This window comes from Daphnia pulex, chromosome 10 (genome assembly GCF_021134715.1).
Source record: "Daphnia pulex isolate KAP4 chromosome 10, ASM2113471v1".
Lineage (NCBI taxonomy): Eukaryota > Metazoa > Arthropoda > Branchiopoda > Diplostraca > Daphniidae > Daphnia > Daphnia pulex.
Window position 1 is genome coordinate 8,021,588 of NC_060026.1, and position 15,480 is coordinate 8,037,067.

The 15,480-nt window shown below is 34.9% G+C and overlaps 1 protein-coding gene across 1 annotated transcript in view; it reads left to right on the forward strand.

The window, feature by feature from the left end:
• The first annotated feature begins 4,419 nt into the window (after nt 1–4,419).
• The window catches only part of LOC124203482 (myosin-11-like), a 57,564-nt gene continuing 46,503 nt past the window's right edge, over nt 4,420–15,480 (forward strand). Inside the window, exons 1-2 of the mRNA XM_046600157.1 lie at nt 4,420–4,600; nt 4,653–4,832. Of these exons, the coding sequence (XP_046456113.1) occupies nt 4,420–4,600; nt 4,653–4,832 (361 nt within the window). The remainder of the gene's footprint in view (nt 4,601–4,652; nt 4,833–15,480) is intronic.

The window sequence follows — 15,480 nt, forward strand, 5'->3', positions numbered from 1 at the left end:
CGCAAAATTACGTGTGTCGGAAGTTCAATAACTACGTAGTATAGATAATAATAATAACCTATAGTGCTAGAAAGCTGCAATGTTCTTCGAGTGTCTAACTCTGCATGCGTAATAGACAATTTCTCGAACATTTCATTTTTCTCTGTAGTATTTATCTCTATAGAAACACAAAGAAACTTTCCCCCAATGATTTCGCAAAAACAGTCGTTATCAAAACACGACAAAAAACCTGAGTTAAGAAAAGTTAAGTTCTCTTTTAAAACCATAGTCTGTTACCTTAAGCTAATCTAATTAAATACTGATTCCTTCAACGCGATTGCAAAAAGGGAGATCAGAATGCTCACGTGTTGGCTTTCGCAGCTGGTAAAGAGTCGAATGAGCGAGACCTTCTTCTAACTACACGCACTTCCTCCATCTTATATTTGTTTAATGCTACTGACATGATATTTTTTCTAAAAAAGGGATTCAAGCATGATCTATAACTCAACTCAATTCATTTCTGATTCTAATGGACCTTACATTTAAACTGAAAGTTCCACATTCACAGAGTTTTAGCCAGTTTGACGTGTTTTTGTATGAAAAACACTAAAATTGATGTAGAAGAAGCCATACAATTTCAATTACCACATTGCAGCAAAGAAAGCTGAAGGAAAAGGCCCCGATGAAAGAATTAGGAAAGCGACCTTGAAACGCGACGTAATTGGATAAATTGTGCAATTTCCAGGAAAAAAAAGTAGATATGGCGAAAGTTTTGTCGTATCCACTTAAACCGCAACCCCTTATGTTTCAGTCACATCAATGGCCAAATTTGAAAATTCCTTGTCTTCTCCTCTTTCATTTTTTCAAGAAAAATCTAGCATTAAGAGACCCGTCAATACATCTTGATCTTTTCTTTTTTGTTTTCTTCTTTGCGTGTCTGGCTGTAGCACATGCTGTTGTTGTTGCTGCTAATGTTATTGTCACTAAAGTTCCAGCACCCGCTCCCGCTCCCTCTCAAGCACCCGCCCCGGCTCCAGCTCCAGCTTCAACCCCTGCTTTCGCTGCAGCTGATCCTGTTGAAATTGAAACGAAATTCACAAGTTTATTTCACGGAAACACATCAGTTTCCCATTTCCATTTTCTTGTGAACTAAACTATTTTTTTAAAATATAAAACGAAAACGAACACGAATACAAAACGTTGCTAAACTTTTAATGTATTTATCATGAACAATTACAATTTTCTCAAATGATTGAAAATATTTGTATATTTGTTTGTATGAATCAAGGGTTTATACATCAATACAAATTGGACTTGATACATAGGAAAGAATGAAAAAGCGAAGGAGTGGACAAAAAAGGTTGCAAAAAACACATAAACTGAAAACGGCAACGCCAAATGAAATGGCTCAACAATGGGTCGAAAATCACAATAATCGTGATATCTCAGACATCTGAACGAATTTAAAAAAATGCTTTTGGATTCTGAAAGAAGGATGAAACAGCTACATTTTCCATCAATTAGTTGTTTCTACAAGCCGAATATACGGTGAAGAGCGATGCGGACGGAAGAGAAGACTTTGGGTTTTCGTGATATTTCACGAATTTGAATACCGATTATCTCGGGAACGAAAAAAAAACAATCTGGAATGTAGACCGCTGGAAAAGCCTTGTGATTCTGAGTAGGATAGACCTATTCCGGATTTTTAAAGTTTCTTTCCGGATTACAATCCAAAAACTACCTCCGGAAAAGGGGGTATTTCGGACGCCTTTGAGTCACGGATCACTTGTTAGAAATCAGAAGGATGAAGAGTAGTCACTTCAATATCTAAGGGAAAATAATAAGTTCGTATGTGCAATCTAAGTATACTAAAAAAATTGGGGGTAATCCAATTACTGTTGTGGGTACTATACATACAATAATCAAAGGACATCAAAGATTTCTATCCATGACATATCCTGAATATAATGTTATAAAGAGGTTTTTCTCATTCCGTACGGCGAGGATGAATTCTTGGCGACATGACGTCCAATAGACGTCTCCCAGATGACAGAGGCCTAGGATAGATCGATAATAAAATCTTCTGTGATAATTACTGTTCGTCCAATAAGAGTTGTTTTATAATCAACAAAAACTATAGAAATTTAGGAAAAAGTCTGGATGACGGAAGTTCTTCAACGACGTTTTCTCTTAGTTCTTTTTCCCCCTCTCCCTTTGTATGAGAGTAACGTAGCTAACCCTGTCGTTTTTCTTCGACGGAAATCTATACACTATTACAAATCGCTAACGCACTAGACTAAACAAGCGGTAACCACTAAAGTGTAGTTTCGTGGTGAATCGGCAATGGTGTGCTTACACACTTTTAAGTGTGTCACTATCCATTTTGAAATTTACGATTTCAAAGTCTAACATTTATAACGGAAGCTCCCAAACTTTTTGGGTTTCCAAATTTTGGTCTAAAGGAGTATATTCTTTTTATGATTTAAAATGTCAAAATAAATTAAAAATAAATAGCATATTTTTAAAAAATAAACGATATAACTTGTAAATGATGTTGGTGTGATTCAAAAGTTAAACGCAGCACAAGCCATTATTTATCTGGCAACCAAGCGTGGAGAACGAGTTGGGACCACGCTGCGTTGCCAGATAAAATAGAAAAACAAAACATCCATAAAATGGCCTATTTGTCAGCATTTATGTAAATAATTGAAATTTTTTAAGGAAGTTTATAAAAGAAAAGTTATTTCAGTCCTTGAAGAGTTCTGAAGAGATGAATAGTCCTATATTGGGCTAAGTGTTTTTTTTTTTAGTAGAATATTATTTAAAAATATTTCCTTCCTGACTTTTTTTTGTTTGTTTAAATTTTTGCCAACTTTTTCTGTGAAAGACATGAAACACATAATGTTTCGTAAATGGCAAATAAAAAAGATTCCATTCAATGGAAAATTGAACAGCATGCAATCTCATGGTTGAAGTCATCGATACCCACCCAGCCACCATTGTTAAAAATTTATCGTAAAAAACTTAACAAACCTACCCTAACCTAACCTATCCTAACCCACAGAGGAAGAGATGAAGGAGAGACAACGCCATGTTAATAAAACGACTACCAGCAACACCCCTTCTAAAAAGTTGCCAGGTTGAGAAAATTGTACTGCATGACCAGGATTGCCAGTAGGGTTCAGGTGACTTATATTTTGAATTCGGTTGTCATGAAAGTTTTCCTGTTTTGACAGTTGTCTTTTGCTTTTTTCATTATATCAATATGTCAGTCAGCGTGTCACACAACAAAACGAGTCACTTTGAACAGACGACACGACTGTCGTCATGGAAGCAGAATTTTTCAACTCTTTAACTACAAGGAAGTTTTTTTCAAAACTGGCACCCTTTATCATCCAGTATTTCATATTCCAGTCCAATTTCCTCAATCTGGCATCTTTTAGTAGGGGGTTTATGAGTAGGTCCAATTCGTTCTGATGGGCTTATGGAGCGTTGTCTCTCCTTCTCTCATCCTCAATGCCTAACCTAACCTAACATGCTTTAATGTCAAATAAAGAAAAGGTATTTCTTGGAAATAGCCAAATATTATGTGTTTACCATGACATAAGAGACTTGAGAGAAACGGTTGCCACTTGGTGGTTCGAGTTTGCCATCTTGGATGATCATTTTTCCACCTTCGTTGCAGCCACTACTCCAATTATAGGCATGTTTTGGGTTTTTTCTTAAGCAAGGGGAAGAAAGGAGGTACTGATGGAAAGACAAAAAAAGAGTGAAAAAAGAGGGATCGAACCCTTTCTTCCCCAATCTATTTTTCCCTTCTTTTACTGTTTAACGGAAAGGACCCCCAAATTACGTTCTGTCTCAGAACGTACTCCGTCTGCAGAAGTATGGCCGTGGGTTCATGGCTCGCAAGAGATACCTGCAATTGGTATGCAATCCCAAGGCATTTATGATTTAAAAAATGGTTCACGGTTTCTTAGCCGGACGACGTTATCTTCGTGCACGTAAGAGCATCATCCTATTGCAGTGCTGCTAGCGTCGTTGGTTCATACAAAACTCTTCGTTTGAAGGCCCGATCTATCAAGCACGTCAAGAATCTCAACAAATGCTTGGAAAAAAAATACGATGCAACATAAAATTGAAGAAATAAACAAAGAGCTGATTTAGTGTGAACTAGTGTGAAGCAAACCACGGATTAGCCAATAAGTTAAAAGTTTCTGTAGGACTGATTGGTGAACTCGAACTATTAGTAAAACCATTGCAAACCCAACTGGATCGTGAGAGAGATGAAAAGATGGATCTCGTACAAGAACGTGACAGGGTTGAAATGTACGATTTGACAATATTCAGAAAGAGCTCGTTGAGTCAACTGAAATCAACCAAACTTGAAATCAGGAAGTTGAATAATCCATCCTATGAAGACTGGACCAGGAACGAGTTATGCTGGATCAGGAATATGATCAAGAAAAAGCAGCCTATCAGAAATTGCTTCAGGACTACCACGAGCTGGAAGAGCGCATGGAAGAAGCTGAGAGAGAACTTGAACTACTTTGTGAGGAACCAGAGAAAAGCAGCAGGAGTGAAACTGTTCTTGGCTATTCCTGCAACGCTTCGAACATTTGTATGCTCAGCAATGCCAGTGAATGAATCGCAGATCTTTATGATAATGGTAGTTATGGATCAGTTCTTCCCTAATCGGTCGGACAGCGAAGATAATGGTCTGGTTGTTAAGCTGAAACAGCGGTTGAAAACGTCTCGTCGTTCTTCCAAAGCCCGAAGCAGTTCAAGTTCCTCTGCTCGAATGGAGTCTATTTCGTTCTTTCTATTTCCGATCATTAGACACATTAATTGTGGTAAGTCTGGAAACCATATAAGGAACAGGTCCCGCAAAGGGCACATAAAAATCAACGTATGACCCTGATAGCATATCGCATGAGCTAGATCTTTGGGACCAATCATGGCAATTCATTCAATCCAAAAATCGTTGTTACCAATAGTAAAACACCCAAGTAGATAAAAAAGATGGTCATATACGACAGTTCCGTTCATGTTCCTTGGTTAGTTGGTGGCTCAATTTCTTTGATCGGAATACGTGGATGACTATTTTTTTTTCCTTCAATAGTGAAATCGATATTATATTCCAACTGCAATTACCGTTTTTTTATACACTCAGAATTAAGATTAACTGTAAAAATAAATTTTACTCCATAGAAACCAAAATAGTCATATCCTTCACACATGGCCATAAATTTTTTTTCGAATTGGTAAGCATTGTTCATGTCTGTTTTACACATCCAGCCCGTTTATAGGTAATTCAATTTTATCTTTGATTCTCACGTTGCACCATATTATGAAATAAAAATAGGGAAATGAGTCAAAATTAAAGCTTGTCAAAATAAGTACAGAATTCCAACCAAGCATTTATCCAACACATTTCCATTTGGGAACAGCTGGTACCCGTCTACTATTGGTCATTTCCACATGGTAAAGGGTTAGTTCCTCAATTTTACACATTTGTATTTAGTGGTCTACAATTAAGAAAGTTAATTCCATTTAAATCTTAACAATGTTTAACACTGTTTTTACCTGGATTTAAGGTACCAAATTTGATATGAAGGCAGAAAAACCCTGAAATCACTGTCTTTATGTTTATTAGCATTTTCTTTTAACATTTAATTGGCTATTGACCTTCGTGCTCACAGAATTCAGGATGTGAAGGAAACAAAATAATCCAGTGATGCTACCAGCTTTAACTTTTCATGTTTCGTCACAACGACTACGTTACGTAGTTCGTAATGTGATTAACTTTTGGGATTATAAGTTTCTGTAAATTGTTAAAAAAATATTCCTAGTAAAGATGACATTTTCTACCATAAAGTTGAAATAATCATTGAAATAACAAAAATTTTATATCTGAATGGATCATTTTCCATTTGTTCATTGCATTTGTTCTAACGTTTAGTATGCAATAAATGCATCACGTCAGACCTAAAATGTAATTTGTAACGCCAATGACCATATTATTTTCATATACTTAAACTTTTTAGTGCCTCCTTTTAAGCATTTGTTGCAGTCAGAGACAACGAAGTGTGAGTTAATTTAATCTTCCAATAATTTTTTCCCCAATTTTAGTTGGTGGAATGAATCAATCCATAGTTGGTATTTCGAAGTAAGAACGTTGGTTTAGACTAGAACTGTATTAGTTTTTTTAATTTGGCATTTTTCGGATCAAAATAATGATTTTCCGAAACTTTCCTCGAAATCCGATTTTGAACCCGAAATCTAGTTTAGCAGATTTTGACGTTTCATTGATGTTGTTTGTATGAAATTGAATGTCATTATGATAAAATTGCATTCCAGTAATACAAATGAACTGTTATTACTGCTAAATTATATACTTATTTTCTCATTACATTCTTATAGCTTACGAGGGTAAGCTATAAGCTATATTTATATCCAATTTTTAAGCGTTTAATTCGTCGGTCCATAAATGTAAGGAATTGGCTAGAGACACAGCAGCAACACACAAGTCATGTGACTGACTAAAGCCAGTGACCTTCGTTGCCCTCACTTCTGCGAGGTCAAGCTAACGGTTCTCGGCCAGAAAAGTGACCCCATTTGGAAAAACCGAAGCTTGACCTGCAGACATATCGTCAATATCGACTCAAAATGTTACGAGGTTCCACCCACCTATCACACATGACAAAGGTATTAAATAGAAAAGGAAAGTAAGGAAGCGAATAGTTGAGTTTGAACTTGAAAATTGAAGCCGATACCAGTGTTGTTCAGACCGAATGACCCATTCCATTGACCAGACCTTTGACTGAATCCTACCGATTACTTAAGATGAGCAGAATATTATGGTAAATCCATGATTTCCCAACTCTACATTATTCTTCATGTTGATAGCGTAATTCTTACCAAGTGACTTATTACATAAACGATGTGTCATTTTCTTTGCCTTTCACAAGAATAAGTTTTTTTTACTTATTTTGCATCTCAGCTTCCGTTCATGCGTCAAAAGAGGTGGGTTTTTAGTTTGGAAAGAGTCGGTTGTCGATAGTGCATCAGGTGTGTCGTCACTTTTGATGTCGTTGCTCTACTGATGATCATTAACTATGGTATGAAAGTGTAAAAATTCACAAAAACTTCTTCTCATCACGTGTAATTCAAGCAAATTGCACAAATTACGCAAAACATAACGCAAATTACGCAAATTTTCGTACACCTAAGACATCAGTGGTGAGCCCCTCTACATTTTTTAACCATTTTTAAGAATTTTCGGTATCAATTAGAAGGTATTTTTGGGAGTTTCTTTCGTTTTTAAACACGAACAATTATTATTTTGTAACCGTTTAGGGGATTACATCAACTTTAGTTATGTGATCCCTAAACAAGATTCAAAGACAACTGAATAGCTCACCTATTGCCAGAACAAATCCTAAAGGCCACCACAAAGTGGTGTTATTTTTTTTGATTCTATCAATTTTATGCTGCTTTTGTATACCACATTTGATGCATGACTTTAGACGTAAATTTGACATTACAATTATCAAATTACGAGTCAGCGTCAGCTATATGTTACAACACCCTAAATTTCCAATTTTCTCTGCTGTGATTTACGTAAAAAACAAGATTCCTTTGGAACTAGCCTTCGGGTAATTTTTTTCCTGTTTTTTCTCGAGGTTCTAGCTAATAACGGGGTTTCGCTCGCTAGCATTATCTAATGCTGGATCTAAAGGAGCGATTATCTTTCTGTTAAGTTCCTCATCATGTTCGAACAACATTCTAGTCTACGCTAGGTTGGGATATGTAATGTATCTTTTAGACACTGAAAGAGATTGATTGATTTAAAATAGAATACAGTTAATACATAGGTAGATTGGAAACTTTCGAGGTCTAAATTTCCATCATTAACATATGAAATACCAGCTCTGTTTTAACAACTTTCTGAAATGGAACAAATGCCAACTCTGTTCGAACATCTTTTTGGGCTGGAATGTAAAGTATAGATATAGATAAACACATAGGTCAACTGACATGGTCTAATTTTCCACCATTAACACAAAAATTCCCAGCTCTTTTCGAACAACTTTCTGGGCTTAGATGAATGCCAGCTTTGCTCGAAAAAGTTTTTATGCCTGTAGTTAAAGTAATTAAAGTGTAAGTAAAGTATTAAAAGTATTTTTTTAATTCTAAAACAGGAAGATTTAAAGTTAAGCTAAAACTTAATATATATAGCTAGATTGCAAACTTATGGCTATAATAAACTTATAACACTAAAAAGTGATGTGTCAGCTTTGTTCAAACAACTTTCTGAGATGGTCAATTGCCAGCTCTGTTCGAACAACTTTTAAGGCTGATATGTAAAGTATCTCTTTCACATTGAAACAGAAAGATTAAAAGTTAAGCTTTAACCTAATACGTAGCTAGATTGTAAAAAAATTACCCGTGCTTAACTTGACAATAAACTGACAGCTCTGTTCGAGCAACTTTCTGAGAAGAGATGAATGCCAACTCTGTTCAAAAAACTTTTTAGGCTTGGATGTAAATAATCTGTTGAACACTAACAACAAATTAAAGTTAAGCTTGAACCAAATTTAAATGTAGACTGGAATAAAATTACATCGCCTTATCTTCCAACATTAATATTTCAATTTTGAGCTTTGTTTGAACCAATTTTTGAGATTGCTCAAATGTCAGCTCTATTTGGACATTTTTCCGGTTCTTTATTTTAAATACTCCCAATTAATGTTTTTAAAACCCCACTTTCGAGCCTAGAGCAGAGGAATAAAACTTTAAGAACCTTCGGTATATTCGTAAGAATGAATGTTACCCTTCTGACGTGATGCATTTATTGCATACTAAACGTTAGAACAATTGCAATGAACAATTGGAAAATGATCCATTCAGATTTGGTTATTTCAATGATTATTTCAACTTTATGGGGGAAAATGTAATTTTTACTAGGAATATTTAAAAAAAAATTCAGTAACTTATAATCCCCAAAGTTAAACACATTACGGGCTACGTAACGTAGTCGTTGTGACGAAACATGGAAAGTTAAAGCTGGTAGATCACTGGCTTTTTTGTTTCCTTCACATCCTGAATTCTGTAAGCACGAAGGTCAATAGCCAATTAAAGTTAAAATAATATGCTAATAAACAGAAAGACAGTTATTTTAGTGTTTTCTGCCAAACAGTGTTAAACATTGTTGGGATTTTAAAGGAATTAACTTTCTTAATTGTAGACCACTCAATATAAATGTGTAAAATTTAGGAACTGACCCTTAACCATGGGGAAATGACCAATAGTAGATGGGTACCAGATGTTCCCACATTGAAATGTGTTGGAGAAATGCTTGGTCGGAATTCTGTACTTATTTTGACAAGCTTTAATTTTGACTCATTTCCCTATTTCTCTTTCATAGTATGGTGCAACGTGAGAATAAAAGATCAAATTGAATTTAAATTAAAAGGGGTGGGTGTGTAAAACAAACATGAACAATGCTTGCCAATTTGAAAAACTTATGGACATGTGTGAAGGATGTGACTATTTTGGTTATCAGTATGTTTTAGGTGTATCCTATGGAGTAAAATTTATTTTTACAGTTCATCTTAATGCTGTGTGTATAAACAAACTGTAATTTCAGTTGGAATATAATATCGATTTCACTATTGAAGAAAAAAAATAGTCATCCACGTATTCCGATAATAGAAATCGAGCCAATAACCAACCAAGGAACATGAACGGAACTGTCGTATATGACCATCTTTCTTATCTACTTGGGTGTTTTACTATTGGTAACTACGATTTTCAGATTGATTTCTAGACCTACCACAATTGATGTATCTAATGATCGGAAATAGACTGAACGAAATAGACTCCCTTCGCTAAGGGTTAACTGCGTTTTTCACATCTGCTTGTTTTTTATTTTCATGGACTTCTTCTAGTCAAATTATTATAAGTTATATCATATATCTTTAAATGTTTAAATGTTTAAATTCAGTTGTTTCCGTTTTAACACCAATAAGATTATTAGAGTTACTGCGAGAAAATTGGGTGATGAAAAACATACAATGATTATATATGTGAATGCAATTTAATCAGAATTTTAAAAGATTCCTTTTCATCCGCCATTGGTGGTTGAAAATTTCCATGCAAAAATGAATTGGAGTTGATTGTAGCAAAATTAAGAAAAAGCTTTATGGGAAATGTTTTCAATTAGAAATTGCCAGGGTTTGTTTATCAATCTCAATTGACTTTGCACTTTTTAACTTCGACATATTACTGATGGCATGAAATACATATAAAAGTTATCAAGAAAGATTAAGATCGTCGTTTGTTACTTTACTTACTTTTTTAAATTGTGTTCTGGCGGAATCTGGCCCAGTCAATCAGATGAGACCTAGGTATACATTTTCAAAGATGAATAAAACATTTGGAAAAGTATTATTAATTAAATTTGATATTATCTAAAAGGATTTATTGCTACATAAAGTTAATTTAATTACTTTTTGTTTTGTTTTTTTTGTAATAAATAGAAATTTAACAAAGGACCATGATGGAAGGCGTTTGGATTTTGTGATGTAAAGCAATTTATCGGCTCTAGGATTAAATTTTATTGGAGAAAAGGAATAAGTTAGAAATGAGCTTACCACAAAATAACTAAATTGAGAGTTTCCACCATAGAAAGTTATCCTATTTATGAATCGTTGACTATGTAAGACAATTTTTTAAATAGCCCAAAAATGAATCAATACAACCGACTTTAAACAATCAGAATCCTAAAAAAGCTCTATAATGTAACTCAGGCTTAACATCAGATAACAAAATAAAACTTTTTGTATTCGTTTTCGCTTTTTTTTCCTTTGCTCTTTTTATCCTTGGACATTTTAAGAAATTGAGGCTGTTAAATCAAGAAAAACTTTTTTTGATCAGATATCACATTAAGAAATGAAACATTGCGAATCGTTTTGGGTTTTTGCCCACAAACGAAATGTGGCCGGTAGATGATTATTTTTTCGCTTTGAAAATGCCATCCCCAGTTCATATTCCCCTCTTTCCTTTCTCTTTGATTACGCTAAACATCGTCAATTAAAATTATTAAGCTAAAGGAATGCATAACTGTTACTTATTTTTATTTTTGCAAACTTAGAGACCCGAATGTTTAGCCAGAAGGCATCTAGTTTAGTTTTCTGTAGCATAGCCTACTGTATTTAGGAAGCCGAAAGGTTTGGCCTTTTTCTTGAAGCAAATATGCCTTCCCTTCCTCCAATGTTACCCAGCCTTCAAGTGGATCCACGGCAGCCGTTGTATCGCCTAGTGGCGATACATGAAAACTTAATTTTTCTATCGATATGATTACGTTCGCTTGGTGGCCTTTGTTTGTTTGTGAGTTGTGTTGTTTGTGTGTTGTGTTTGTTTGTTTCTGGATAAATTTCACATACTGCAATAAGTGCTTTTGGTAATAGTAAGCCGTCCCGTGTGCCTTCGTCAGCCCTTACGGCAAAATATTAATGGGGCGTTCATAAATTACCGCTCATAAGCCCGGGTGATTCCTTCCCCCTCCCCTACATAATTTCAACCACCAGGTGGCTCCCGTGGGTCCACTTGGAGGATGGGAAATTGGAGGAAAGGTTGGCAAAATGTGCTTCAATTTTCCACACGGCGGGGATGCCAAACCTTTCGGCTTCCTATATAGAGTAGGCTATGTCTGTAGATGGCAATATATTCTAATTTCAAATTGTAATTGGCAATGCTGTATATTTTTCAGCAAAAAACACTAGTTGATTTACTTAAATGGACGGGAAAAAAGCTCTGTCTCTAACATAGAATTTCCTTTAGTAAAATTTAAAAATATTTCCCCACACAAAGTTTCCAAAGTGATGGTTTTTGTTGATTTTCTATTGATGTTCTCCAAATTTTTTAACGAAATTTTTTTGAGATATAACGCCTCATCTAAACAGAATTTCAATTTTTACATTTTTTAAACATTTTAAAGATAAACCAGCATTAGCTGTGAATTTATAATGCCATAAACTGTTCTTCGGGGAATTCTGATGTCGCTTATTAAAGGAAATTATGGATTTGTAGTTCTATTTTTTGGAAATTAAAGTAATAACAAAATGTATATAGTTCTTCTCTTTAAATGTTCTTCGGAAACTGGAGTTGTTCGGTCGGATTTGTTATTTTTTATTTGAAAGTATAGTTCCATGTCTAGAATTTGTGTTTGCTTGGAGTTCTAATGTTAAAAATACATTCATAAATTTTATGCATGCGGCCTTGATGGCGTTTCCAAGTATCCCCTGGGATGTATTTATGTGTTATTACCTGTGGCACCTCTTCTTTAACCCTCTCCCTTCTTAAAGTCACACTATCTTCTTTGCATGGAATCGTCTTTGGTTTATCTCATTCTTTTTACTTTCTTTACGTTCTTCTACATCGTATTTCATTAATAGATGTCGTTTAAATAAAACATCTTTAAAAAAGTTCTCTAATTTTACTTAATAAAAAATGCAATTAAAAATACCAATTACGATCCCAAACGGAAAAAAAATTGTTCACGCCAAACATGCCATTCTCTGGCTTTTCCTATTTGATTCTCCCCAGTCATTAGCAAATATGGTCCATTAGTGATTTCAAAAAGATTTAGGAGCACAATTGATTTAGATTAGGCTCATAATCAGATGAACTCAATTAGATAAATTACAATCATCAGATGCTGTATATGTATATGCCACTTTCACTGGTTATTTAATGATCCCTTAATGAGTTTATCAACAAAAATGGCAAGAGAAGACAGTTCAGTCAGGCGCATTGCTCAGGAATAACCTTACTCCTTATTTATAATCAACGCCCCAAAACAGTAAAAAAAAACATTCATGATCGTGATGACGTTCTCAGGCAAAGCCAACTCGTAGAACGGAGTCTGTAGCGAAGGTGTTAGAAACACAAGAATTCAAGCGCGATATTACATTATAAGAATTTACCTTTACGAGAAGAAGGAATAACCCTACGAATACATCGAATACATTGTACAGCGAAAGTAGAATAAATAGATTTTTATGCTCAGGTAGTGTGACCTGCCGTAATCCCGTATTGGTTGGTTTTCTATATCAACAGCCATCATTCTACTTTGAATTGAATTTTAATTTAGAAGATACTCTGACTGGACGTCTGGCCTATCTAAGAGTCTATAACCACACTGAAAATCATGGCATGAATGGATCTTGTACCTCGCTGAAAACGTTTGGTTGTTCGAAAATTTTTTTAATCTTTCTCCGAATTTCCACGTACACGGTTAGCAAGGTGAACTCTTTCGCCGAATTAAGTACAAGGTCAACGATTATCACGTCATTGCTTATGGATTGAAAACTACAGATTTGTGTCGAATAACGCAATCTAATATGAACTCATGGAGGAACGAATCGACACGATAGTGTCAATGTAAGCTCCTCAATGGAAAATATCGACTGATTGCACCAGCTGATGACGGCCACACGACAACTCGTTCCACTCATGATTGATGTCCATCTTTTATTGCTGCTAACGATAATGGCAGAATGCAAAAGTATCATTAATCACGAGCTCAACAAGTAAAATATCCTGTAAAAATTGTATTAAGCGCTAAGTCGTCTAGGATCAAACCTGGAATACGACCTCTACTCGTCCTTCAACTTTTTACTTGTTAGACGAAAGAGTTCGATTTGTAACGTTCACTAATTTTCTTAAGTCATGATGGCATAATTATTTTAAAAAGAGCTGAATTGAGCTAACTTTTAATAAGAAGGATATAGACTTTCGTTTAATAAAAACTGCTTTGTATTACAAATTACTTAATTTCAAATAAATGGCGGTAAAAGTGATCTCAGAAGAATTTTGAATTGATACTAGGCAGAGATAGTATGCTAGGATAATATGACAATAGGAATAAGGAGAAGCGAAACCAACATTTTAAGAGCAGAGCGAGAGGCAGAGTCAAAAAATTAAGTTGGAGAACAGAAAATAATTACTTAAGACTTGTACACAAAGAGAGCACTAATCCCTTGACAAATAATGACTATACCCATAAAAAAAATCATTACGACATAAAAAATGAACTGATTGCTGATAAAATCTTTATAACACATTCCTAACCCAAGAAGCTCATCAGAATTTGTCGTTTCATCCGGAAAATGAACAGCCAACTTGGTCTTAAGTGAAGAAATTGAATACAAGCAGGGCACGATGAGAAGTAGTGCATGCAGAACTACGGAAATCTGTACCATAGTAATTACTGGAGCCATTTTTCTTCTAAAATGAAACGAATGATATTTAGTCTATCAGCAGTTTGCGCACGAATGAATGATTACTTACTTTTCAATGTTTTCTGCATACAAAACATACAAAAACAGCCATTGTTATCAGCTGGAATCCGCAACTTAATTTGATTCGGTCTAGGACCTTGAAATTCATCTCAAACGACATATTAACCACATATTTCATATCAATATAGGGGCTAAATACGTTGGCAGTAAAAATTTAAGTAATAAATATTAGCTATCAATTGCTTTACTTGTGCAAAGAAATATATAACGCCATGGTCGAATTGCATAGTGACAACAAAAAGAAGAGAACTTTACGCTCCGACGACGGGATGATCATTCTCCACAGCCGGTACTGGATGTTCTTCGATAACAAGTGCAACAATTTTACTTCTAAATTTCAAGCCAAGAAAACTTTGAGTTCAATTGGATTTGGAACCAACACGAACGACACGACTGACCTATCAAAGAGTCGAGATGCAGTTCACTGAAAACTTTACGAAATGATTTGTTGGAGTTTGGAGTGAAAGAGCCGAAGTAGTTGACTGTGACACTAGTCAACAGTGTTAGTGTACTCGTCCGAGTCAACTGTATTCTTAACACGGCTGCACCTTGAATTTCAATTTCTAATCCGTTAGTTAAGTTTCAAAGTAATGGCATTGCCATAAAAAAGAGCTGCGTTAACTGATCGGTTGGACGTAAAAGAAACAATAGTCAAATTTTGATTGCAATAGAATTGGCTAAGGACGAAGGGGTCGCTACAGTGGTTCCCAAATCCACATAAAGTACAAAAATCTGGTTCAAAAATACGAGAAAATCCGGGATGCTACAGGAACACGAAAGATTTGGAAATTCTTCGATGTTTTTAACGATGCATTGCGCAATAAACCTGAAATTGCCCTTCCCAATATCAGAGATATTGGAGAAAAAAATAAGGTATTATTGATATTCACAAGACTATTTATAATTCCCAGCACAGTAATCTGACATTTAATTTTAATTGGTAGATTAGGTTAGGTTAAAATATTTTTATATCCCTTTTTAACAAAAAAGTATAAGTTATTTTAACTATGGAGATTCTGATGATAGTGGCCCAACAAAGATGAAGAAGGAAATTAAAAGCATCAGATTACTAAGAGGAAGTAATGCTTCAAGAAAGAAGGCGAGAGGAGAAGGAAGATCAGCGTTACCGAAG